The sequence below is a fragment of the Tetrao urogallus genome (assembly GCF_951394365.1).
Source record: "Tetrao urogallus genome assembly, chromosome: 19".
NCBI classification, from domain to species: Eukaryota; Metazoa; Chordata; class Aves; order Galliformes; family Phasianidae; genus Tetrao; species Tetrao urogallus.
The window spans coordinates 2,669,756-2,696,475 of record NC_136832.1 but is presented as its reverse complement, the minus strand read 5'-3'; the positions used below and the strand labels follow the sequence as shown (position 1 = coordinate 2,696,475).

Sequence of the window (26,720 nt, the reverse complement as noted above, 5' to 3'; positions counted from 1 at the left end):
GTTCGTTTTTTACTTTATTTTTTTCCGATTTTTTTTTTTTTTTTTGCAATATTTCGCAATAATATTTCGCAGTATATCGCTCACCCCCCCTTCCCCCCCCCCCTCCCCTTGCTTCATAGGGCAGTAAGCAGCCTTCTCCCATTCCCCCCCCTCCTCCCTTCCCCCCCGCGCTCTGCCGGTTCAGGTTGATTTTGCAGCAAAATGCCCCCCCCCCCCCCCCCGCCCCCGGCGCTGCAGGGGATGCAGACACTGGTGTTTCTCCTGCGGCCACCCACACGTGATGGGCAATGAGCAAGAGCTGTGTGCTCATCCGTGCTGCTAGGGGGCATTTTGATGGTGGGGGGGGATGCAGGGTTCCCATCCCCACGCCCTGTGCCCATGACCATGGTGGTACTCATTCCCATGCTCCACATCATGTTGGTGCCAGTGCCCACGTCCCACATCCCATACCCGCGATGGTGCCCATGCCCCATGTCCCATACCATGTTCCCCACACCCATGATGGTGCCCATGCCCCATACCCTGTGCCTATGACAGTGCCCATGCCCCATGCCCCGTGTCCCATACCCACGATGGTGCCATGTCCCATGTCCTGTGTTCCATGCCCAGATGGTTCACCACCCCACATTCATGACAGGGCCCATACCCCATGATCCATGCCATATGCCTCCTGCCAGTCCCCATGCCCAATGTCCCATGCCCTACACACATTCTGGAGCCCATGCCCACACCCAATGTCCCATGCCCCATTCCAGAGCTCATGTCTCACGCCCCACACCCGTGAAGGTTCCCATTTCCCACATCCCATGTTTAATTTCCATTCTGGAGCTCACATCCCATGCCTGGTGCCTATGCTGGTGCCAGGGAGGATGCACCTGCAGAGCTGTGATGCAGAGCACGGAGGCTGCGTGGAGACAGAGAGTCCACAGGACACAGTGCCAGCTGTCTGCTGCATGCCCACACATCCACCTGTGGCCTTATTTCTGCTCTCCATCAGCCTGGGGCTACGCCGTGGGCTGAGGAGCAGACATTGCTTCAGGTTCTCACCGTGTTTGCAGCAAATATGGCTCAGAAGGGGCTGTTAGATAGAAGAAGCTGGGCTGTAAAGATGCTTCCCTTCTGTCACTGCAGGGCAGGATGCAGGACAGCAGTGAGAGGAGGACGCAGCCCCGCAGGTGAGCGGCAGCCCTGGGCCAGTCAGGCGTCTGCATCCATCCTCCACTTCCAGACCCACTCTCTTCCACACTTTGTTAAAAATAAGCTGGAGTTTGGTTTGTCAGAACCACCGGACTCGCTGCCAACCATCCTCTATAAATACCAGACTGCTATTTATGAGTGAGGTATTTATATGGCTTTCCCTTCTCGCTGTCGATCTCCCCGTCAGGCCAAGCATCATCTGTCTGAAGGCAGAAACAGCACAGGGCAGGAGCCCTGCCTTCAGGGACCCTCCTCTCCTGTGCAGAGGGTTGGATGGGGTGGTGAGGGCTGGGGGGTATCCTGCAGATGATGGGTGCAAGGAGGGGAAGGAGGCTCTGGGTGCCACATCCAGCATCGCCACGCTCCTGACATCCAGGAGGTGCTGGATTTGGGGCTTTGGGGCTGGATGGAGCCTAAGACAGATGCATGGAGCCCACAGCCACACAGTCCCAGTCCTACGTATTGGGTATGGCAGCGTCACCTATGAAACTCTGCCTAAAATCCGGGGTGAGGGCACAGAGCTGAGAGCAGGGGTCATTGTCAGGATCACGAAGTCGGGGTGAGAGCTGATGCTGAGTTTCCTGCAGGATGGCTTCGAGCAGCACTGTGGGGCTGCTACCCCACCATTCCTGGTGGCTTTGTGGTCCCCCACATGTATCTGGGGACTGTGTGTACCCACAGAGCACCTATGGGGAGCGTGAGCATCTCCCCATGCCCCCCGCATCTCCCTGCTGGCCATCCCCCACCAGCTGCACAGGGCGAGGCTGTGGGCTGCCAAAGGATCTCCAGTGGGAGGTGATGGAGTGAGGTGAGGTGCCAGGTCCCTGCGTGACCGCAGCCCCGGTGCCCTCGGGACACCTAGCAAGGATTGTTTCCTGCACCATAACCCAAGTGCCACCTCCCATGCCCATGATGCTGCCCACACCTCGTGTCCCCACGCCGTGCCCGTGCTCGTGTTGGTGCCAACGCACACGCAGTGTCACGCAGGCTGCCTCACCCCCCCCCCCCGTCGCGGGCTGCAGCGGCCCGACCCCAGCCCCTGCCAAGCCCGGTTGCCGGTGACCAGTTATCCCAGTGCCGACCAGCAGAGGGGATCGGTGATCCGCATAACCACCAGTGCCCCGCACCAGCCCCAGCCCCAGGGCACCCCGCAGCTCCTGCGCTGCCCACTGCACCGTTGGAGCTTGCCTGTATGTTTTACAGGACCCGGCCTTGCATTCAGCATGCTTGGAGCTGGATATTGTGCCACCATCACGGCCTGTGCCAACGTCCCATGCTCTGCGGGGGTGCCCTACTCCCATCCCCATGCCCCATACCCATGACCATGGTGGTGCCCATGCCCCCTGCCAGTATCCATGCCCAAATCTCGTGCTCTACATCCATGCCCCACTCCCATGCCCCGTACCCATCACCACACCGATGCCCATTCCTACACTCCATGCTACGCTGGTGCCCAGCTCCATGTCCCTGTGTCCATGCCCTGTGCTACGCAGATGCCCGTGCCCCATGCTTGTGCCCTTGTCCCATGCCATGTGCCCATGCCCAGTGCTGGTGCTCATGACCGTGTCCCATGCCCTGAATTCATGCACTGTGTCCATTTCCTGTCCCCATGTCCCATGTTCATGTCCCATGCCCTGGTCCCCATGCCCTACCCCCATGCCCCATGCCCTGGTCCCCATGCCCTACCCCCATGCCCTATGCCCATGCCCCTGCCCTGTGCCCATGTCCCATGCTCTGTCCCCATGCCTAGTCCTCATGCCCTGTGACCATGCCCTGCATTCTGTCTCCGTGCTCTATCCCCATACCCTGCCCCCACGTTCTGTCCAATGCCCTGTGTCCATGCCCCATGCCCTGAACCCACAGCCATTGTGGTGCCCACTCCCACAACCCACGCCACGGTGGTGCCACACCGGTACCCATCTCCACATCCTCCATCCTCTGCCCCATGCCCTGTTCCCAGCTCCCATGTCCAGCTCAAGCAGCATGCTGTCACAGAGGGCTCTGAGCTGGGGGTTGGGGGTGAGGGGAGGCTCAGTCCTGCCCAGGATCCAGCCCTGAGTCAGCGCAAGCCGGAGGCGCAGCAGCCCTGATTCAGCACACTGTAATCACGGCGTTATCTCAGAGTGCTGCTCCAGCCCAATAAATCCTGCTGAGGCCAGAGGGATGCGGGTGCTCCAGCCCACGGGACATGTCCCCATAGCCAGGGACACAGCTGGGCAGAGCTCCCTGCGGCCTTATCAACACAGAGAAGTTGTATTGCGGCAATTACACGGCTGTTAATTATCGCACCAAGGCCAGTTGCTGTGCAGCGAGGAGTGAACAGCCCCCACAGCACAGCCTGGGAGGAAAAGGAAAAAACACAGAGCTTGCTTCTCACGTCTGAGAACGGGAAATCAATCTTTGCTTCACTGACAACCTCACCCTGCAACGCACTTCTGCGTGTAATGACTGCAATAACTCAGCACGTGGATTGCAATGCCAGTCCTGCAGGCTACAGGCTACAAGGGGAGGGCACAGAGGGGTTTGTCCCCGCAGTGCTGAACTGGGTGTCACACTGAGCAGATGTCACCCATGTGCTGAGGGCTGTGCTGGCTCAGGGAATCTCTCTCGGATGCTGGTGGTGACTGTGTGGTCCCAGCAGCTGCCTGGCACCAGAGTGCATTCATCTCCCAGGCTGCACTCAGAGAGAAATCCTTCATTCCCAAGCCAGCCTGTCCAACTGATAATTTAGGCAGCTCCAGACAGATAAGCATTATTTACATCTGTTTAGTGAGATGTAATTAGCTGCAATGATTGGGCTCTATCACGGTGCCATTTTTAAAAATGACTCTAAGTGGAAGGAAAGGGGGGGGAGTACACATGGGACTGGGGGTTATGTGCATCATCCATCCCTCGGCTCCTCCAGGATGGCCACCCCAAAAATGCCCAACAGAGCCTGGGGCTTCCCTGGCACACAGTGGGGCTGGACGTAAACACCATCCCCTGGAGCTCAATGGGGACAGGATGTGTGTCCTGGGGACATGTGGGGGACAGGCTGGGAATAGGTTGGGGACAGGCTGGGGTTAGACTGGGAATAGGTTGGGGATAGGAATAAGATACGCTGGGGACACATTGGGAACAAGTTGGGGACAGGCTGCATGGGCATCAGGGCCGTGTCTGCACATCTCACCCAGCTACCATAGGCGCTTGGGTGCTCCCAGTGCTCCCCAGGCAGCTCTTTCCATCCCTTCCTTCTCAGGCACCAATGGGACCACGGGAGCAGAGGAAGCCCGGACCAGAAATGCGTGCAGGGATGATTTCCTCTGCAGACAGGAAAGCTCTGAGCAGGGCTTCAAGTGATGCCGCTGCCGAGCTTTGAGCCTCCAGACGCTTCCTGCGATGACAAAAGGCTTCCAGCTGAAGTTCCTTCATTTCAGCCCCAAAGGCTCTGCAGCAGAGCGTGTCCCTGCTACTGCTGTCCCCTATGGGGCTGTAGGGCTGGGCTTGTAGTCGAGTGGCTGTTGGAACACAGAAATGCCCTCTGTGTCTGAGCTGAGGCCTCCAGGCTCCGTCGACGCTCTATTTCTGCAGGCAGCAAACACAGCCTTCCTGTCTGCAAGTCAACAATATCACTGCTTTCTATTCCCACCTTTCAATTCAAGGGCTTTTTCCTATTTAAGAACCACGTCAGCAGGTGAAGGAGACAGGTAAGGGCTCAGTGTGCAGTGCTGGAATGGTTACCTGCATTGATCTCTCACTTCGCAGTGCTTCATACCACTTTTTGGTCTATTGGGCAGGACGCCGTGTGCTCTGCTGCAGTTACATGTATTGCTCGCTGTGTTTCTCATGAGATTTCAACATTATGGCCAATGAAACCAGCTGAAAGCAAGCACGTTGGTGAGGGTAAAGTGCCCTTATGGGGCGTTTCAAAGGGAAAGAGGCAAGGCTCCGTTCTCCCGGCTGCCAACGCAAGCAACTTTTTGGGACTACGCTGGTGCCATGGCCATGAGCATCCTCCCGTCCTGCACAGTCCGTGGTCGGCCCAGAGCTGCTATTTCGAGCCGGGTAAACAGGATGCACGGTGCACAGCCACCTCCTCTCCTCCCGCTCCTCGTGGTTAAACAGGCAGGGAACAGCCGGAGCGTTACGCCTTGCCTTCGTCCTCTTCCTCCCCACGGCACGGCTGCCCGCTGGCTGCACCCAGAGCCGTGAGGTCCACGCAAACCTTCCCACGGCCGCGTCCTGCAGCGGGGATCCCGCACGGCTGCTTCCGCCTCCTGCTCCGGGAACGAGAGGCAGCGCAGCGGCGTTGGAAGGAGGAGCTCCGCACCGCTTCCTCCGACTGCTTGGTTCCCTTTGCGGTGTACAGCAGCCTGGGCCTGGGGCGCAGCACTGCCCAGCTCCATTGAGGTGTGCGGTGGCGTTTTGCTTGGCTGGTGGAGCGTAACCCGTCCCAGACGCCCCAGTTTGATGTTTCCCCAGGTCTGGGTGCTGCTGGCACCTTCCTGGTCGCGCACCCGCGGCTGCGAAGCGTTTTGGAGCCGTGCGTGCTCTGCACGGAGGCATGGAGGCTCTCCCCAAGCTCTGCACACACCAACCCCCCCCCCAACACTTTGCACCGAGAGCACTTCCACGCCGAGCTGGGTGTGGGCGCGCAGGTAGAGCGCGTGTTGCAATCGCCCTCTGAAGCAATGTCAGAGCGGAGGCCGCTGCCAACAGAGCTGGTTTGCCTGGCGCCAGGAGCCGCAGGAGTTGGCCCAGAGCCGGCAGCGCTGGGGAGGGGAGGGAGGAGCGGGCGGGGGGGGGGGAGGGGGAAGGTGGGGGGCACGGAGGTGCTGTTTGGGGATTAAAACCGAAGTGGTTCCCCCCCCCCCCTCTTCTCCCTCCCCGATCCTCCCTTCTCAACCTTCCTTAACCCTCCTCCAGCCCATCCCATCCCATCGCACACGAAGGCGGAGTGGGGGGGGGGGGGGGGGGGATGTTGGGGGCAGCGGGCGCGGCCGGGCGCGGAGCGGAGCAGAGCAGAGCGGAGCAGAGGGAGTGTTCGGGGGCGGCTCCGCAGCACCGCGGCCGTCAGAAGCGGGACCGCACCATGGGGCTGCGCTCCTCCTGAGCGCCGCGCTTTTCCCCGCTGAACCCCCCTACCCCACCCCACCCCACCCCCCCCCCGGCCCGGCGCCATGGGCGATGTGCTCTCCTCTCACCTGGACGAGAGCCGCCGGCAGCACATCGCAGGTGAGAGCCCGAAACTCGAGGAGGGAAAGGCAGGGGGTAGGGGAAGAGGGGGGGGGACGACGACCCCGCGTGTTGCCACCCCTCGGCCCTCCTCACCCCCTCCCCAGAACTTTTCTCCGACTTTCAAACTTTTCACTCCTGCTCATCTCGTATCATTTATTCTTCCTCTGATTTATTTATCTACTGTTTTACCCTGCCTCCCTCCACCCCCCCCCCCCCCCTCCTCCCATCCGAGCTACCCCTGCGTTCTGCCCCTCCCCGGCCCTTTGGGGTGGGTGTGCGGGTTGGGGGCTCTCCCTCCTCCCGGCTGAAAGGCGCAGTTGTGCGCGGTGTTTGTGTTGGCCCCCGCTCGGTGGGGAGGACGAGATGCTGGCAGCGCGGTTGTAAAAGGGGTTTTGCTGATGGTTGGGATCCCGAAAGAAACTTTTCTCCTTCCTACCGGCGCTGTGGGGAGGCCTCCAGAGGAACTTTCTGCTCCCTGTTGTGGTCAGGGGGTTTCTCAGGGTCTTTGGGGCGGCCGGGAGGAGGAGGGTGACAATGGGGTCATTGAGAGACCCTACAGCTGTGCAGTGGCTGATGGACGATGCCGGAGCCCCGACAAGCGTGGTTTTGTGTGGGGCTGCCTGCAGGGCTGTGTGTGACCCCCCAAAACAGGGTCACCCTCCCATCCCCCAGCACTGCCCCTGCCGTAATCCAGCAAGGGCTCACTTCCATCACCACGGCTCAACCTCCGGCCCCTTTGCTCCCAAACCTCTCCCCCCACAGAGCACCCCACGTGCCGCACCCCACGCAGCAGTGTGACTGCAGGGTCCCCCCATGCAGTGCCAGGCAGCAGCAGGGCAGCTCTCCCTTTCTGTCCCTACATTTCACCGTGTGATGGCCCCGAAGTGGGGAGCAGAGCCCACCCCGCCTGCCAGGCCCTGCGGCCGGCTCGCAGGAATGCTTACGTGGTATGTGGAGCAGCAGGACGCCAGCAGGTTTGCGAGCTTTGAAGCTGAGCCTGCAATGAGCTGCGTGTGCATTGCACGGCTTTGGGACTGTGGGATTAGGGCTTCCCGGTGCGCCGTACCCCAAAGCATGTCCCATGGCACCAAACCGTGTCCCTCTCTCAATTCCGAAGAGCACAGCCAGGGGATCCCACTGGGAACCTCTCTGCAGGGCCAGACATGGGGTGTCTGCCAGGCAAGTAGCAGCGCTGGGGTGTTGCGCTGTGAGATTCAGCCCGTGCTTGGGGGTCTGGGGGCTGCGGGTGACTTGCTGTGGGTCTGTGCACTGTGGCTCTGAGGTTTGGGGGTGGGCAGACACCTGCAGTGAGACCTCCCTGGAAGGGTTGCAGCCTGCCTGCTGTCTGCACGGTGAACCTTTGGGCTGGGCTGGGCCCTGGGTGGAAGGGCTGCGGGCTGGGAGGGGCAGCGGGCAGGCAGGCAGGCAGGCAGGCAGGCAGGCAGGCAGGCAGGCAAGGCACGACTTGCTGTCAGGCATGCAAAGCAATTGGCGGGGGAAACGCAGGGCTTTCCTGCTGGCACGGCTTGTTTGCTGCTTGCTGTGCCGGCACCCAGAGCTGGGAGGGGGCAGTGGGGTGTGAGCCCTGCTGCAGGAACGGAGGCTCTGGGAACCCCACTGCTTTGCTGTGCTCCTGCAGCCCTGTTGCACTGGGGATGTGCAGGGTAGGCGTGCAGCAAGCAGTGGGGAGGGTTGTGAGAGCTGGGACCAGATCCATCCCTGCTGCTGGGAGCACGGGAGGGCTCTGGGGGTCTTTCTGCTTCGGGTGCAGCTGTGCAGGGAGCAGCAGTGGCAGCAGGGCTGTGGTTACAGTGGGATGAGTTTTTGGCAGCTTCAGTCTTTTTCTCTGGGACCACAACGATGGGGGGCTGTGGTGATGGGAAGAACTTCCTACTGCTCCCCATCATCCCAGCCTGAATCACCCACACTTGTTTGTCAGCATCCTCTGGCTGCCTTCCTCCTCCTCTTCCTCCACTCTCTGGTTGGGGACATGCACCCACCCTGCTCACGGGCTGCAGCAGGCATCAATCCACTCTCTTTGTTCCAGTGTGCCCAGCACAGGCACTGTGGCACTGGGGAGACGAGGGTGAGGGGAGCAGCATGCCAACAGGAAGGGATGTCACAGGGTCTTCTGCGTGGAGATCTGATGGGCTGCAAGAGGACCTTGATGCCTCGGCAGCTCTGAGGGCTGGCAGGGAGCAGCTGGGTTCCCCAGCGTTGGGTTGCTTGAGCACCACCCTTGGTCCTTTCCAATGACTAAGGAACATCTCCAGCCAGCACTATGCCAGGGTGCTGGGGCTGAGCAGCCAGCAGCAATCACAGCTCCAGGATGCGTCAGCTCTGCAGGTTGGGTGCTGAGCTCCCCATAGATCCAGGGAGGTCGGGAGGTTTCTCATCCCAAAATGTGTGTCTCCTTTCATCACTCAATAAATAACTCCCTTGCATTGCATGCCAGGGCTGTGCACCAGTGGGGATCGGCTGGTTCTGGCACGCTGGGGCTTACCTGCAGCCATCGTGTTGGAGCATGGGATGTGCTTGGAGCCAACGTGTCAGGGCACAGGGGAGCCCAGTGGGTCCCCTCCCATGCAGGCCGGTGCTGGGAGCCCTGTTGCCCCGAAACAGGAGGAGCTGAGCCCAGATCACAGCTCAGAGCTCCCCTTGGGTGTTCAGATCAGCCTCTGAGCACTGCAATCAGCCACCCCTGGTTCCTATTGCATTGCCCAGGCAAGCGAAGCACTTTCCAAGCCTCTGCCTTCCTCCTGTCCCCATATGGCTGCAGAGGTCCCAGCCATGGCTCTGCAAAGGGATCCCCTCCCAGTCCCATTCCCTATAGCATCCCAGGACCTGCCCGGTCCCCAGCTGTAGGATCCCGGTGTGGGGGGAACCTCACTGCCCAGCTCGCCCCGCACCTGGATGTCCCTGTGCTGCCCCATGGGAAAAGCCAATGGGAGGAAAAGCCAGGGTGTATTTCCTGCAGAGCTCCTCAAGGACGGAGCAGGAGGAAGGAGCAAAGCTCCACCTTTTCCCCCTTTGTAAAGGGAGAGGGCGGCAGCACTCAGTGCACGGTGGCAGAGCGTGGTGCCCATCCCTGTGCACCATGGCTGGGATCTCCCATGGGTGCTCAGCTATGTGGGTGCTCCAGCCCCAGCGTGGGGTGTCCCCATCAGGGAACAGGAAACCCTCCAGCAGCAGGGGCAGAGCCAAGAACAAGCTCAGGGCTGTTTTGTTCAAATGCCTCTTTTTTTTTTCCCTTTTCCTTTGACGTACATAAAAGTCTTTGTTTGGTCTCCTCCCCCGGTGCTGGATTGGGTTTCCCGCTGGCACTGGGAGCGTGCCAGCTCTAGCTCTTCTCCTTGGGGCTGGGAGGGAGGGTGGGTGGGCAAGAGGGGCCACCTGCTCGTGAAACCCCTGGAACCATCCTCTTCCTGCTGTCTGCACGAGAGGCACAGGAGCCCTGCAGACCCCAGGACCCAGTCGGCCCCACGGAGCTGACACACGGCTCCCAAGTGCCACCAGACACCGCGTGGGTGACCGCAGGGTGGCACAGCTGTGACTCAGCCCAGGGCGGTGGGCGCAGACTGGAGCTGCTGGAGCTCGGGGAGCAATGGGACAATGGCTCTCAGCTGTAGGGTTGGGGTTTGGCTGTGCTGTGCAGAGCTGGGGTTGGACTCAGTGATGCTTCCCCAGCCCTGCAGAGGCCCCGAATGCTGTTTGATATTCAGATGCACATTCCTTCCATGCGGCTCCAGCGCACGCAGTCCCTGGTGCAGCAGCAGGAGGCAGGCAGCCACCCACCCCGGCAGTTCCCAGGCCACAGGGCCGTGCTTTGCTTGCTGTTTTGCTTTCTCCCCCGTGGATTTCGTGAGCTCCTCCCTCTCTGCAATGCACAGGTTTATTTGCTTTGGGCTGAGAGCACTGCTGGGAAACCACCCGCTGGGAGCAGCACTGGGAGGGGGCACCTCCCCATGGGGACACCGTGGGGACAGAGGGCTGAAGAGATGCCGTCCAGTGTCCCCATGCACTGTAACCCGTCGGGGTGGCTGTTGGGTGACCTCTGACTCTCATCTGTTGGCAGAGCCCAAACCAGCTCCCTGCTGAGCCCTGCTGGTTTCTGCTTGGTTTCCCTGCCCCGTCCCTCTCACTCTTCAGAGCAGTGAGTCCAGGCTGAGGTCATAGGGCTGAGGTCACTCCTGGGGACACAATAGCACTTCTGTCCCACTTCCACCACCTGGGTTGATTGGTCTCTTTTTCATTTTTGTCCTCTCTTTCTTCTTTTTCTTTCTTTCTTTCTGTTGTTTTTTTTTTCCCCTTCCTTGAAGGTATGATTTAACCCCAAACTCCCTGGACGGTTTGAGGGCTGATGATGCCATCTTCCCAGGGTTATCAGACTAGTGCTGCTGGGTGCAGCCCATTGATAGAAGGAACAAAGAGCTGGGGCAGGCCCTGCCAGCTGCCTCCGCCCTCTGTTTGTTCCCCTGCAGCTCCGGATAAACTTAATCTAAATCCTGATAATGCTGTGGGGCAGAGAGGGGCGACCGGGGGGGGGGGGGTGGTTCAGGCTGGCTGGGTGCCCCAGGGATGTGGGCACAGGCGTGGAGCTGAGCAGGGGGTGCTGGGCTGGAGCTGTGTCAGGTGTATGAGCACTAGTTTGTGTTTTCTGGATGGAGATTGAGATTGGAATTCCCAAAGCTCTGATTTGCAGGTTGAGGATTAGCCTGAATCCCAGTGCTGGATTATTGCAGCAGGGCAGTGAGGTGCCCTTGTGCTGCTGCTGGCACACCTGGCCCATCTCTTCAGAGCTCATTTTAGCCACCAGCCCATGCTGCCCCATGCCCAGCTCCATCAGAGCAGTGCAGTGCCCCATGGCAGTGGGACTCAATGTCCACAGGCTGTCCTCAGCCCACCGCCAAGCTCAGCAGCAGCAGCAGTTGTTCAGGGCTCACAGGGTGCTGCTGGGTTAAGATCCAACACACCGTGCACCCCATCTGTGCTGTGCTGGGCACCCCATCTCTGTTTATGCCCCCCATCCCTATCATGCCGTGCATGAGGATGCCCACACAGCACTGGGATTTGGGGCATGCAAGCATGTCAGGTGGGCTTGGACCAGGCAGTGATGGAGGACTGCTGGCACAGGGCTAGGGGACCTGAGCAGGAGTGCCTGCTGTCCCTTGGAGGCCTCAGAGCAGTGACATGCAGGCAGGGAAGCGTGGGGGTGCAGTGGGGACACAGTGGGGGCTGCCAGGGAACAGATGCCCAGCAAGGGAGCCCAAGAGGAAAGCAGCTTCCACCCATTCTTTCCTCCCAGAGGAGCACACTGGATGGGTGGGGATGCATCCCCCTCCCCACTTACTGGTCATTGACCACCATGGGGACAGTGCAGGGACACGCAGGCGGTGGCACAGTGCTGGGGCTTTCCTCAGCCTGCTGCTGACTCAGACACTGCGGGCTCCGCCAGCTCGGGGCTGACTCAATGAGCCTTTTTATCCTTTATTTTTTAATTATTATTTCTTTTTTTACCCTGCGCCGGGAGGAAAATTCCTGCCCTTCAATGAGGCTTTGCTTGGGTGCCCCCTGCTCCGCTTTCTTCCTTGTGCAAAGCAAAGCCGGGGGGAAGGGGAGGGTGGAAGGGGAGGGGTTGGGATTTCCAGGGCAACCCCCGATGTGGTTCAGTAGTGGGACTGGGAGGGGGGGAGGACGTGATCCTTGGAGGATGCATCTGGCATGGGGTGCAGGGCTACGGGCTTACGAAACGGGATGTGGGCTGAGGGAGAGGTTGGGGCAGCGTTCCTGCTCGGATGTGTCAGCCCATATGTGTGGGGGGAATGGCTGCGTGCATTTGGGACTGCTGGGGGACAGGCACAGCACACTGCTCCCTCCCCATTGCTCCCAGGAATGGGAGCTGAGTAAACCTGGAGCAACCCCACTGCATGCCCCACACCTGGCAGAGGGATGCTGTGCTCAGCTGGCTGTGGGGCAAGGACCAGCCTGGTGGCCCTGTCCTCACCCTGTCCCTGCTGCCATCCTGCTGTTGCTGCAGTCAGATCTGACCTCCCCACTGCCGGCCCCGCTGACTCTGCAGCCATGGCTATTTATGGTGTCACTCTCATTTTCACATGATTTCCAAGGGAATGAGGCACACGGGCTCTGGCCACGCACTGGTGCCTCGAGCACGGGGCTGGCACAGCACTCAGCCCTTCCCCTTCCATCCCTTTTGCTTGGGGTGAGGAGGGAGAGTGCCTACAGTGCTGCACAGGGTGCTGCGTGCTGCAGGTGCTGCTGCACGGAAAGAAACAAAACTCAGAGGGCAAATGTGAAGCGCTGGAAGGGAGGGTATGGTGGAGTTGTGCTGGTGATGGCAGCAGGCAGCTCTCTCGGGGTCGGTCCATGTGTTGAGCTCTGGGATGCAGTGATGCAGTGCACACTGCACTGTGGCCGAACTGTGAACCCCAAGTGAGCGAGGCAGGAGCTGCACACACTCCCGGGAGTGCCAGCATTGTGGGGCTGCCCCAAACATTGTGCCCCTGCCCCAGGCTGGCACCAGTCCCATCATGACCAGTCCAAGTGGTTGGCAGGGCTGGTTTCACCGAAACGAGCCCTGGCAGAAAGCAGAAAGGGCAGAGCTGAGCTCCATGCATGCGCTGCCATGGGGCACCCAGCATCGTGCCTGGCCTCGTGGCACCTTCTGTCTCACAGCTGTGCATCACTGAGTGCTTTCATGCCTGCCAACAGATCACCTTGAGCTCAGCCCTTAGGAGGAGACCCAGGGGCAAAGCAGTGCTGGACCCTCTGCTGAAGGCCCAGAGGACCCCCGTTGGGGCAGGGGCTGCGTGCCATAGACTCCAGCACCCTCTGGGCCCCCCCAGTGCACCCCATCTGGGGATGATGCAGCGCTGTTGGCGGCTTCACTGAGAGCCTTTTGTTTCACTATCTGCAAGTAATTGACTTTTGCTTTCCCATTTGCTTAAGACCTCTTAATTGGCCCCGCTGTTAATCGGAGAAGAATGAGTGACTAAGCCGTCTGGACAGCCGGGGGAGCAGGGACGCTTTTTTTCCCATGAACTGAAAGGAAATGAAACCTCAAAACGTCCCTCTAAATCTCAGCTGTCAACGTTGCCGCCCGGAGCTGCAGCCAAAATAATGCCGTTCTGCAGCCATGCACTGCAGAACTGCCTCATGAACATGGGCACGGTATGGCTGCACACCGGGCTGGTGCCAGGAGGAAAGGCCAAAAGTCGGGTGAGGATTTTCTCTCCTTGCCCAAGCCGGCTCCTTGCTGTCGGAGGTGGTGCACGGTGCATCCTTGGTGCGTCCTTCCGTAGCGCCGGGGAGACGGAGCAGCTCGTTGCTGGCAGCCTCAGCTCTTCCCCCGTGACACATCCAGGGCAAAGTTGAGCAGAATTCAATCTGGAGGCCCCGTGCGTTCAGGGGAACTCTGGGAAAGCCATCCTTATGCTGGCAATAATCCCTCCCCAAAATGTTTGATGCTTTGCAACGGGCTTTGTTGCGGAGGAGGCTCAGATGGGCTCTGGCAGGGTGCACGTAGGGCAGGGTGCTGCATAGGGCCGGGCACCCATGGGGTGCTCATGGTGCAGGGTGCTCGTGCAGCACCGTGCCACGCTGGTGCCAAGCGGTGCGGGTGGCACAGGGCTGGCTTTTGGGTGCTGTGCCAGCACCTGGTGACTCAGGCCGTGGGAGTCCCTCCGGCACCTCCAGATTCCATCGTGCTGAAGTCAGGCAGACTGGGGGGGTGTGGTGGCAGGCAGGTTTTAGGGGGTGCAGGAGCTTTCTAAGCATCACGGTGGGTGTCTACACTTTGTGGGGTGGGGGGCGCCGTTCGGGTTGTCTTTCCTCTTGCTGCACGCTTGGCCCTGAGCGTCTCCAGCCCTTCCACGTGACATTCCTTATGGGGCTTTGTGGGTCCTGAGCATGGGGCTGGGGGGGCTGCCCCCATCTGCAGCCTCTTGGAGAGGCGGTGAAGGCGCAGCCCTTCCTGTGGGTCTGCAGTGGGGACGGGTGCAGGGCTGCACAATGCACAGGAAGCGCCGTGGTGCCGGAATGGCCTTAATGTCAGGAATTTCCTGCCTGGGAGAGGAATCCACAGCACTAACGTGAAAGGCCAAAAAAAAATAATAATAATAATAATAAGACTTTGCTAAGCCTGGGCTAGATGGGGAGGGCAGAGGGCAGCGGGCTCGGAGATGGTCCCATGCTGAACCCTGCTCCTCTGGGCACGAGGGCAGCGTGGAAGTGTTGGCCAGGTGTGAAAATGCAAATGTGGCCAAATCTGTGCTGTGGGATGCCAGAGCTCAGCCTGTGGGGCTGCTCCCCACTGGGGACAGAGGTGGTGGAGGCCCCACAGCGATATGGAACTGGGGACACGTCTCCAGAATGCACCCAGTGCTGTAGGTTGGGACTGCAGGGAGCGTGGGGTGCATCCTAACTCTGCTCTCCCTTTGCAGAGAAGACTGGGAAGGTGCTGGGGGAGTTCTCCCGCTGCTACAGGGAACAGTATGGGGTAGCACTCTTCAACAGCGTCCGCTATGAGATTGAAGGCAATGGGGGGCCGCAGGCACAGCTGCTGCACCGCAAGGTAAGAGCTCAGATTCATTTTCCTCCCTCTGCACTGGGCTGCCCCGTAGGAATGGAGGCACCATGGGGCTGGGAGAGGAGTCCCAAGGAGAAGGTGATGGAGGGGGTCTGCAGCCCATGGGGGTCCCCTGCAGGCTTTCTGCTCTGCTCAGTGCAGTGAGCACACCCAGCAGCATGGCGTGGATGTGGGTCTGGCTGCAGGCACTCCTTCCTGGTATGGAGCTCTTGGGAACTGCTCATGCCCTATAAATCTGTGGGTGAGGCTGCAGCTGTAGGCCATGGCTGGGTTGTTCTGGACTGCCTTTGCTGTGCTGCTGGGTACAAGCCATGCTCTAGCACTGGAAAGGAGATGAAATCGTTCCTGAGCAGCTCTCAGCCTGAAATGCTTCCATCACCCTACTTTAAGTGACATAAAGTCGCCAGAAAACATTCCCAAAGCCCCTCTTAGGAAGCTGGGCATCATTGCAGCCTTGGGACGGAGCACTGGGTGCAGGAGGGCAGGGTGTGCAGGATGGGCACACAGCCATGGGCGTTTGCAAAGTCACAGAACCGCAGAATACCTCGAGCAGGAGGAAGGGACTCACAGGGATCACTGGGTCCAATTCAGTGGCAGAGGGGCAGCTCACATGAGGACTGGAGCAGTGACTCTCCCGGTGTGTCCTGTGTTGCAATGTCCCTGCCTGCCCGGGTGTGTCAAACAAAATAAAGGTGTGGAGGGACGAGTTCCTGAGCAGGAACAGGGAGCCCAGTGTCCGCAGGGAGGAAATAATCGGGTCATCATTGCTTGGCTGATGCCTTCACCGGGTGGTGCCTCCTGAAGCAAGCCCAGGAATGTCTGAGAAGTGGCAACAGTATGAGGTCAGGGGCACGGTGCAGCACTGGGCCACAAAGTAGGACCAAATAGGACCAAACAGGACCAAATAGGACTAAACAGGACCAAGTCTGACCAAGTAGGACCGAACAGGACCAAGTAGGACCAAGAAGGACCTAATAGGACCAAACAGGACCAAAGTACAACTAAACAGAACCAAATAGGACCAAGCAGGACCAGGTAGGATGTTCTTCCTGCAACAAGTCCCCTCTGCCTCTGCAGAGAGGCGTGCATGTTGGCATCTGGTTTGGTGACAAGCTATGGGAACAGCACCTGGTGCAGGCACACCTGCACGTGGGAGCAATGCAGGGACAGCCCCTGGGGCAGAGCAGGGCTGCTGCAAAGCTCTCATCCACCCCAGGAGTCCATCCCTGAGCATCCTCCTCCACGCTTACCAGCCGCCTCCCTGCCCCTCCTTGCAATTTGCCACATTCCTGCATGTCCCAGATGTTTGCTGGGTGAGGCAGGCTCGGGGCTCTGGAGTGCAAGTCAGGTCCTTGCAATGGGCTGAGCCCTGTTGTTTGGGCTGCCCCTGAGCGATGCTGATGGGAAGTGGTCTCACCTTGGCTCTGCTGGACTTTTGCTGTCCCCATCTCTCTCTCTTAGGGCTGTCACCCCCAGCTCAATACCCTGCTGCTTCTCCCCATCTAGGTGTCCCTTTATTCCTTTGGGAAATGCTTTGGATGGATGGTGGGGCTGTGCTGCAGGGCTGTCAGTCTGCTTGCTGAGCCAGCATGCTCCCAGTCCTCCTCAAAACCAAAGCGGGTGCTGCTTGGTGAAGGAGTTCAGTGTTTGGGGAAGGCAACGAGGGGAGAAATGTCCATCATCAGGGTCGTGCTGGGTGCAAAGTGCGGTGCCTGCAGTGGCCACCATGGTGGGCGGAGGATGGAGAGCCAGTCACCGGCTGCTCTCACTGTCAGGAGTGCTCTCAGCTCTTGTTTATATTCCTGGGGTCATAAAAATTCCTGGGTCGCATTCTTGGCTGGTGTCAGCACAGCATGTGGGGGCTGCAGAGGCTGCTCGGCCCCCGAGACGTGGGATGGCCTCATCCTACTCCATCCAGGCAGCCTGGGGCATTCCAGCACCATCCAGAGTTGGGCTACAGAGGATGGCCACCTCTATGGTGACTGCTGAGTGAGCATCCCCTGCAGCTCTGTTAGGGCTGTGCAGGTGGGACCCCCGCAGAACATCACCCAGAGGCACTATTTAGGCACCTGCATTTGAGGGACAGTGGGTGGGTGCTCCCCGTTGCCCCTTCCCATGTCACAGCACACCTCCTCCCTGCAGGTCCCGCTGGAGGACCACGTCATCTACTCGGGCAACCTCTTCCAGTACATCGAAGAGAACAAGAAGTGGAGGAACCGCTTCTGCGTGGTCCCACACAACTATGGGCTGGTGCTGTATGAGAACAAACTGGTGAGGATGGCTCCTTGCATGGGGCTGTCACCTGTGGATGATCCTGCCCATGTCCTCCCTCTTCCCCCCATCCTCCTTGGGGCTGACTTCCCTGCGAGGATGGACGCCCTGTGACCATCTGTGATGTTTCCTGGTGGCCCTTGGTATTTCCAAGCTGCCCTTTGAGCTTCCTTTTCCCATCCATCCTGTTAGAGGAGGAAAAGACCCTTTCACCCACCTGCTGTGGACTCTTCCCATGCCATACCTATGTCCCACATCACCACCCTGCCCTGACCAGCTCTTTCTACTCAGGCTTATGAGAGAGAGCTGCCGCCCCGTGTGCTGATCAACAGTGCTGGTTACAAGGTGCTCACCTCAGTGGAGCAGTACCTGGAGCTGGTGAACACCAGCCTGCCTGGTGAGTCGGGGGGGGGGGGGGTTGGATTCTGGGGGTCCCCCCTCATCCCCATGCTGCCCAGCATCCCAAGCCGGTGGGAAGGGGTGGTTTTGTGGTGTGGGGTTACAACCCCGTATTCCCCCAGGTGGAGCCTCCATCGGGATGCTCTGCTCCTTGTAAGCCCTGGGATGCAGATGGGGACCAGCACACGGACCCCCCCGCCCCTGCATCCCTTGTCCCTGTTCCTCTGCCCTTCAGCACATCCTTCCTCCCGCAGGCATCACCCCCAAATCGGGGAACACCCCCATCCTGAAGTGCCCCACGGATTTCCCCCTCATCCTCTGGCACCCCTACGCCCGGCACTATTACTTCTGCCTGATGACTGGCAAAGAGCAGGAGAAGTGGGGAGCGGTGTTCCAGGACTGCGTGCGGCACTGCAACAACGGTGAGCGGGGGGCACCTCGGTGGGGAGAGCATTGTGGAGTTCTGGGAGCCCCACAGAGCTCTCTGTTGACCTACAGGGGAAGATATGGGGACGAAGAAGTGGGAATAGGCCAGCAGTGAGGGTGGGCACGGGGGTCTCCATCCCGTGCCCCTGAGTAGCGTGATGGCAGTGCCTGCCTGCAGCCAGCTGGACGCCAGCGTGGGGAGCCCTAATGACTATTTACCACCCCAAGGCAGAAAATATTCAGTAATTAAAGTCATCCAAACTGCAGGCAGCCGCCATCCTGCTCTCTCTCCCTCCTCCTCCCACCCTCTTTGGGGCTTGGGCTGTGTGCGGACAGGACCAGCCTCCCACAGCCCCGATACCGTGTCAGGAGAACATGATTTTCCTGCTAAGCATACCCAGGCACTCCTGGGGTGAGACAGCATCCCAGGGAGGAGGTGCTGGCCCTGCAGCCTGCTGCAAAGCAAAGAGCAGTGCTGCTTGCTCTGCTGTGTGCCTTTCCCTCCTGGGTGCTGCCCGCAGCCCCATTTTTAGGGGGCAGAGCAATGGAGTTGGGCAATAATCTGTGCTGTGCGCTGGGTCCTCTCCTCCTCTGCAGTGGCGCAGAGATGGGCACAGCCCCAGGAACAGATCTGCTCGGGTGGATTTCTCCATTTGTGCAGGCTGTTTTTCTTTATGAGACGTTCCTTCCCTTCCCAGCTCCAGATTTCTGCCCGCTGCTGTTCTTGCTGTGTTTCAGATACTGTTTCAAATCCAATGAAAGATCTTTTGTTGCTGTTGAGCAACTTTTTTTTTTTTTTCTTTCCAAATTGGAGGCCCCTTGTCTGCCTCCAGCTGTAAATAGTGTGGGAATTTTCACCTCCTTTTACAAGTCCCTGGTTTTGAAACACCAGCTGTTCCCTAAGGACTGGGGATGAGCTGTGGGACCCTTCACACAGCGTGTCCAGCTGGGTCACCCCCTGCCCTATGCACCTGTGGGACCTCTGCCCATGCTGCACTGGGGACAACATCATTCTCCGGTGCCTGACACCTCACTATATGGCACCGTCACCAGGGGAGCATTGCCAAGAGAGCTGTGCAGCAGCAGCCAGACCCCAGGGGAGGGGCTGAGGGTGACATCCATGCCCCCCTTGTGCTGTGGTCCCGTGCTGTGGTGAATCACAGTGCTGACATCCCAGGGGTAGCAGAACCGGCTGGAGCACGCTGTGCCTCCTCGTGACTCATCCCCACTTTCCTCTTCCTCCCAGGCTGTGCTGTGTCCTCAGGGCCCCTCTTCCTCCAGCCCCTCCCAGGCAGCCCAGAGCCCCCTGCACCTTGGGGGCTTGCAGAGCCCTTAGGACTCACTCCATGCACCAGTGGGGCTTGCAGAGCTTGCCCAGTCCTGCTCAGCCCCTGCTCCAGCTGTGCCACTGGGGCTGTGCAGGGCCATTGTGCCCCACTGGGACTTGCTGAGCCCTCAGAGACTATTGGGGCACACCAGTGACTCCTCTGACTGTGGCACCTGGGATTGCTGAGTCAGCAGTTCCCCATGCATCACTGGTTCATACTGAGTCCCCGTCTTGCTGTGCCCTGCTCCTGCTGTGCTTCAGGGCTTGCTGAACACACACAGGTTGCCATGCAGCACTGGGGCACACTGAGCCCCCAGTCCTCTTGTGCCACCGAGGCTCACCAAACTGCTGGGCTCACCATTCAGTGCTCAGTGAGGCCCTGGGTTCTTCTGGGCTGTTTTCTCTTGACTGCTCTTCTGCCCTCCCCTTTTCCTCCTGGACGCTCTCCTGCCCTGTGTCCCATTTAGGGGGGTCTGCCTATGGGAGCTCCCCAACCCTTCCTGTGTTTGGGACAGCATCAGGGACAGGGTCCCCTTTACCCCCAGGCACTGTGCGGTGGCCCTGCAGACACGGGGAGCCCCTGTGACATGCAGCCTGGGGTTGTACCACTACCCACCCTCCCGTCCCAATGCTCACTCATCCATTCCCCATCAGGGATCTCGGAGGACTCCAAAGTCGAGGCCCCAGCCTTCACTGACGCCGTCCGCATGTACCGCCAGTCCAAGGAGCAGTACGGCACCTGGGACATGCTGTGCGGCAACCAGACCCAGGTGAGGGCTGGCCCAGGGGCTGTGTGGGGCCGGGGTAGGGTCGGGCACGGCCCCCCATCGCCTCCTCCTTTTGTAGATCCTGAGCAACCTGGTGATGGAGGAGCTGCTGCCGGAGCTGCGGAACGCCATCGGCCCGCGGCTGAAGGGCAAAACCCAGGAGCGCCAGCGGACCTGGATCCAGGTGCGGGTGGTGGAAGTGGGGACATCAGTGCTGACCCCCCTGCTTGGGCTGCTCCCATTTTGGGGCATGTCCCATCTCATAGGCTGGGTTGCCCCGTGGCTTCACTCTGCCCAGGACTTTGTTGTCCCCGCTGCAGCCAGCCCTGCCCAGCGCTCTGCTTCTGAGAATGGGGGAAGCCAAGTGGAGGAAGCCCGGCCCACGAGCACAGCCCATCCAGCTATATTTAGTGAGCCATTTTTAGGGTAGCGCAGGCTAAATCCAGCCCCAGCCCTTGCCAGAAAGACAGAGCACTCTTCAGAACCGCCTGTTGCAGCCTTCATAGTTGCCACCAAGCTCATAATGTGCAGCCTAAAAATGCTCAAATCTTGCTTTTTTTTTTCCTTTTTTTTTTTTTCCAGTGGCTGTGGTCTCCACAGCACAGCCCAGAGTTATACTGCAATACTGGGAGGAGGGAGGGAGGGGAGAGACTGCTCTGCCTCCTGCTGGTCCCAAAGTCACAGCATCAGGCTGCAGTGTGGGCTCCAGCAGTCTAATGGAGCTCATGGGTCCTGCCCATTTCCTAAGTTTGTGGACATCCTACAGGCTTGTGACCATCAGGGACCTCCTGTCACCCTCTTCTCCCTCCCCAGATCTCGGATGCTGTCTATAGGATGGTCTACGAGCAGACTAAGGCACAATATGATGCCATGGTGGCCAAGTGTGAGCTGGAGCGGCCCCAGATGGAGAGCAGCATCCGGACTGACATGGACCAAATCATCACCTCCAAGGAGCACCTGGCCAGCAAGATCCGAGGTAGAGCCCCGTGGGGAGAGGGCACAGATGGGGGGCAAGTTGGGCAGTGAGCCCAAAGCAAGGCAATGGGACAGGAATGGGTTTAATGCAGGCTGAGGGCCACCTTCAAGAACCCCTTCTGTTGCCCAATGGGTCTGAGAAACTTCTGGAGGGATTTGAGGAACGGAGCATCCTCTCTCCCAGGCTGGGGTTAGGCGGAGCTGGAAGGGCAGAGCAGCCTTGCCATGCTCCCCGCTGCTCTCCGCCCAGCCTTCGTCCTCCCCAAAGCGGAGATCTGTGTCCGTAACCACGTCCAGCCCTACATCTCCTCCATCCTGGAGGCCCTGATGACCCCGACGAGCCAGGGCTTCGCCGAGGTGCGGGAAGTCTTCTTCAAGGAGGTGACGGACATGAACATGAACATCGTCAATGAGGGCGGCCTGGAGAAGCTGGTGGAGGTGAGCTCTGAGCCGGGCAGGGTGGAGGCTGGAGGTGATGTGGCCAATCCCATCGCCATATCTGGTAGGGGCAGAACTGGGGAACTACAAGCTGGGAAGACACCTGAGGACGGAGCCCTTGTAGAGGTGTGGGCTGTGGGATGGCACGTCCCAGCCCTGCTGAGCTCAGCTCTGTCCCCAGTACATGGAGAAGCTGTCCCACCTGGCCTTCCACCCGGTGAAGATGCAGTCGTGCTACGAGAAGATGGAGCAGCTGAAGCTGGAGGGCCTCCAGCAGCGCTTCGACGTCTCCAGCACGTCTGTCTTCAAGCAGAGGGCCCAGATCCACATGCGACAGGTAGGATAGGCATTCCCTACCTTCATCCCCCTATCTCTCCAAGGCAGAGTTGCTGGAGTGTGGGGACAGGTCCAGCCCAGCCCCTTTGGTCCCCCACTGCCACTGACCTCTTGGCTTTTGTCAAAGCAAATGGATGATGCCTTGTACACCTTTGAGACGCTGCTCCATCAGGAGCTGGGGAAGCTTCAGGGCAAGGATGAGCTCTGCAAGTCCATCCAGCGCATCCTCGAGAGGGTGCTCAAGGTAAGGGCTGGGGCTGTTCCTATGCCATGGGGCTTCTGGGGTGAGGAGGACAGCAAGATACACATCATAGTGTATGCCAAAAGTTTTTTGGCAAGTGCTTCTTGCTGTTGAGACTTTCATGCCTTTTGCTGAGATCTGGGGCAAGTGAGTGGGGGAGGAGGTGGAGCACCCAGCCCCATGTGAAGGCATGCGTGGTCCACGGGAAAGCCACTCAGGGTTTGGAATGGCCCAAACCCTTCTGCAGAAAGTGGTTACTGAGGATGCGAGGGACAAGGGAACCCATTCAGCCCCATGCAAATGGATTGGGAACCCAAATGTACGGGCTGTGCCTGTGCCACCATGCAGCCCTCGTGGGAGCCAACCCATGGCCACTCTCACCTGCCCCACAGAAATATGATTACGACAGCAGCACGGTGCGGAAGAAGTTCTTCAGGGAGGCCCTGCTGCAGATCACCATCCCCTTCCTGCTGAAGAAGCTGGCACCCACCTGCAAGGGGGTAAGCTCATGGGAGGGTCTCTCTGTGGAGGTTCAGCATCCCTGGGGATGGGGAGCTCCTGCATCCCACTCTGAATCCCTCCCCTCTGGCAGGAGCTAGCCAAGTTCCAGGAGCTCATCTTTGAGGACTTTGCCAGCTTCATCCTGGTGGAGAACACATATGAAGAGGTCGTGCTGCAATCTGTGATGAAAGACATCATGCAAGGTAAGGGGCTCCGGAATTTCCAGCTGGGTGGGGAAGCCCCTCGTATGCAAGGGCTTAGCAGCATGGGAAGCATCTAGGGGGTCCAACTAGGTGCTGGAATCCACAGTAGGAAGATCAACAGAATGCTGGGGCTTGTAGAAGGAAGGGGTGAGCCCATGCAAGGAGCTGAGGTCCATGGATGACCCCGTGCAGGGTGCCATATGAGGAAGGGTGACCCCACGTCAGGCGCAGGGTGCCGGTGCCACCCTATGTGATATCTCTCTCTGTGCCACCAGCCGTGAAGGAGGCAGCCGTGCAGCGGAAGCACAACCTGTACCGTGACAGCATGGTGATGCACAACAGCGATCCCAACCTGCACCTGCTGGGCGAGGGCACCCCCATCGACTGGGGCGAGGAGCACGGCGGGCAGCCCGAGGCTGAGCCGGCTGCTGACAAGCGCCGCAGGGCCAAGCAGGTGGTGTCGGTGATCCAGGACGACGAGGGGGCCCTGCCCTATGAGATGGGTGCCGAGATGCTGACGTCCCCCAGCTCGCCGGAGCCGCCAGAGCCCAGGGTGCCGCCGGGGTCCCCAGATGGGGTGGCGGAGATCCGGGAGGCTCTGGCCAAGGAAAGCACTGAGGTGCTCGCAGAGGAGCGGCTGACGAACGGTACCCACAGCACGCGGGACAGCGGTGCCACCAAGGAGGTGGTGGTGGCAGAGGGGGCTGCACCAGGTGATGTCCCCACGAAGGGTCCGGCCGGTGATGGGGATGGAGTGCGGCGTGCCGCACCGGCAGCACCCACATCTGGAGCCAAGGTCTCGTCAGAGGATGGGGTGCCCCGTACTCCAGCAGCACCACTTGCACCTGAAGCTGAGAGCACGGCAAGGGATGAGGTGCAGCATGCCATGCCTGCATCACCCACAACTGGAGCTGAGGTCCTGTCACAGGATGGGCTGCACCATGATGCGCCTGCATCAGCTCTGTCTGGAGCTGAGGTCACATCTGGAGCTGAGATCCCATCTGGAGATAAGGTGCCTCGTGCCACATCTGCATCGCCTGCACCCGGAGCTGATGTCCCACCCAGCGATAAGGTGCACCATGGTGTGCCAGCATCACCTGCACCCAGAGCTGAAACCCCACCAGGAGATGAGGTGCATCATGCCACACCAGCATCCCCTGCACCCAGAGCCGAGGTCCCACTGCCGCCTGCTGGGACCGCCTGCCAGCGCAGTGACAAGGAGACGGGTGAGGAGGTGGCCCTCCCGGTGGCATGCAGCCCCCCAGAGCCTGCGGGCACGACGGAGAACATTGAGGGGATGCAGACTGAGTTCTAGCCCCATTCCTGCTGCAGACTGGCCCTGGTAACACCAGAGATGGGGACTGGGACCAGGGAGGGGATGGGGAACACCTAACTGGGAGGAGCCCCGCGTGGTCCTGCTAGGTGAGGCTGGGGGTGCCCTGGCTCGGCACAGGGTACCCACTGCACTCTGCTCTGTCCTTCTTCTGCCTTATTTCCTTCTTTTCTACTGGAGAGATGCTTTACCCACCTGGGGCTGCAGAATGCTCCCATTGCCATCCCCATACCCACAGCCCTGGGGTGCTCCTGGGCATCCTCTGCTACCGTTGAGAGGAGGTGGAAAACATGTCTGTGATGAGGGTTGGGGGTGCGCAGCACTGCGTGGCGTTTGGTCCTGGGGGGTGCACCCCACCTTGCTGGCAGCACCCCCTGCCATCACACCAGCAGTGATGGGGCACAGCCCTGGGGCTTCAGCATAGGTCTGAGGGTCTGACACAGGCTCTGGGTAGGGACGCACTAAAAGCACTGGAGAGATGGTTGGGGCTGAGGTGTCTGCACGTACGTATGTGTGCACACCTGCAGCCCCTCCACAGCTCACCTCGACCCCGCTGTAGGTTTGGTGCCGCTGTTTCTGCTGCTGCAGGGGGTGCCCAGCCCAAACCACTGGGGGAGGCCCCCCCGAAGTGCCTTGCTTTGGGAACTTCAGACCTGTCTCTTCCAAGATATTTTATTAAGAATGTTATACAAATGTTTTAAAATATATATATGCTTATAATAATTAATAAAAGAGAAAAAAAGCTTTATTTAAAACCAGAGGAGAGCATCCTTACTCCTAAACCCTGCTGCGAGCCAGGGCTCCCGTTGCTCTGCAGCACGCAGCAGCCAAGAGCTGAGCGATGCGATGGTTTCATTGCCATGGGCATCCCAGCAGCAGCACGCCCTGACTCTAACCCTAAAGTGCTAAAAAAGAGGTGCACGAGGCAGAGCCCTGCACCCACAAGGCACAGAGTGAGGGGGCACGAGCAGGGCTGAGTCCTGCCCAGCACACACCTGGGGCATCCCAGTGCCCCCCAGCAGCCATCACCCCCATCCCACAGCTATAAAGCTCCCTGAGAGCACAAGGATGGCCGCAGCAGTGGCAGAGCAGGGGACAGTCCCACAGCCAGCCCCGTCCTGCCAGCACTGCGCATCCCAGCACTGCATCCATGGGGCTCTGTGTCCTGCACGGCACAGGGACAAGGATAGAGCCAGCAGAAGTGACAGTGCTACTGGATGGGATGAGAGGTGACAGCCCCGTTGCTCACCCAGAGCAGTGGGTACACCACAAAGTAGCCGATGGCAGAGCCTGCAACCACCCCAAGGAAGATCCATGCATTGTAGGACATGACAGCCAGCATCAGCGTGTAGCCCACCACCACCTGAACCACGTGGAGCAATGTCTGACCCACATGGTACCGGAACCACCTGTGGGGAGAGAGAGAGGCCATCAGCATGGGAACAGCACAGGTGTCATTGCTGTGGGTGATCAGGATTTGGGCACTGCTTTGCAGCTGCAATAGCAGGGCAAACACAAACCTGGCCCTGAATGAATGGGGAAGGGATCACAGAGAGGGTGAAGGTGGTCCTTCTTTCCATTCCCATCTCCCCGCCCCCCCAGCATCCCCAGCCCCATACCTGCCCTGCACGGCCTCATGCTCCTGGACACAGCTGTCCTCACTGTCCCCACCACCACCATCCCCCTCGTTGGGGCCCAGCAGTGTGTCCTGGTTGAGGCTGGGGGGCACAGCCAGCAGTGCCCTCTGCAGCACTCTGGCTTTGCCCATCTTCACCACTTCATACAGCACGGAGAGCAGCAGGATCACCAGCACGGACAGCACCAGACCTGCACAAAGATAACCCCAACAACATCACCAGCAGCAGTGCTCTTTTCCCAAAAAAGAACAGCTTGCACTCAGCTGAGCAAATCGTTTTCAGCAGGGAGAATGGAAATGGTCTCCAACTATTTGCAGGGATGGAGGTGTTTGTTCATTTGGGGGCACAGCCTACCTGTGGGGCTGTGCACGCTCCAGAAGTCAAAGAGCAGCACCAGCCTATCTGAGAAGAAGAAGGTCATCTGCAAAGGAGACAAGAAAGCATTCAGGACCATCCCCTCCCGTGCATTTGAAGGCAAAGCCGTGCTGGCAGAGCACCCAGGGAGCAGTGTGACAGCCGCCCCACGTGGCTGGGTGACACCAGTGGGAAATCCCACATTTGGGGTTTGGCCAAATGCTACAAGTTCAGTTCAGTTCCAAAAACAGGAAGGGGAACTGCAGCTGCAAATCACAGGCATGCAATGCAGGCTTGGCATGCAGTGCTGCTAGGGGAAGCCTTGACCTATTCCTGTCGCAGACACCCAGCCATGTCCCACTGCCCTGCATGCACAGCCAGGACTCCAGAGATGGGAGTTGATGGCAGGCAGGCACCAGCTGCTGGGTGCTGTCTGGAGCCTGCAGCAAAAGTGGCGTGACAGCAGTACCTGGGATCCCGCTGCGCTCCTCTA

General features: G+C 59.5%; 2 protein-coding genes across 2 annotated transcripts; one reads left to right on the top strand and one right to left on the bottom strand.

Moving 5' to 3' along the window:
- Positions 1 to 6,356: 6,356 nt before the first annotated feature.
- NIBAN2 (niban apoptosis regulator 2) lies at positions 6,357 to 24,218 on the top strand (the record flags this gene model as incomplete). The annotated part of the gene is made up of 14 exons (XM_079544613.1): positions 6,357 to 6,411; positions 14,874 to 15,004; positions 17,162 to 17,290; positions 17,582 to 17,687; positions 17,944 to 18,111; positions 20,097 to 20,212; positions 20,289 to 20,393; positions 21,023 to 21,185; positions 21,435 to 21,622; positions 21,804 to 21,959; positions 22,086 to 22,202; positions 22,592 to 22,699; positions 22,792 to 22,903; positions 23,179 to 24,218. The coding sequence occupies 14 exons, from the start codon at positions 6,357 to 6,359 to the stop codon at positions 24,216 to 24,218; spliced, it is 2,694 nt and encodes an 897-aa protein (XP_079400739.1).
- A 1,228-nt stretch (positions 24,219 to 25,446) lies between these two features.
- Positions 25,447 to 26,294, bottom strand: SLC31A2 (solute carrier family 31 member 2; the record flags this gene model as incomplete). The annotated part of the gene is made up of 3 exons (XM_079544875.1): positions 25,447 to 25,645; positions 25,856 to 26,063; positions 26,228 to 26,294. 3 exons carry the CDS (start codon positions 26,292 to 26,294, stop codon positions 25,447 to 25,449), a joined length of 474 nt encoding a protein of 157 aa, XP_079401001.1.
- Positions 26,295 to 26,720: the final 426 nt, after the last annotated feature.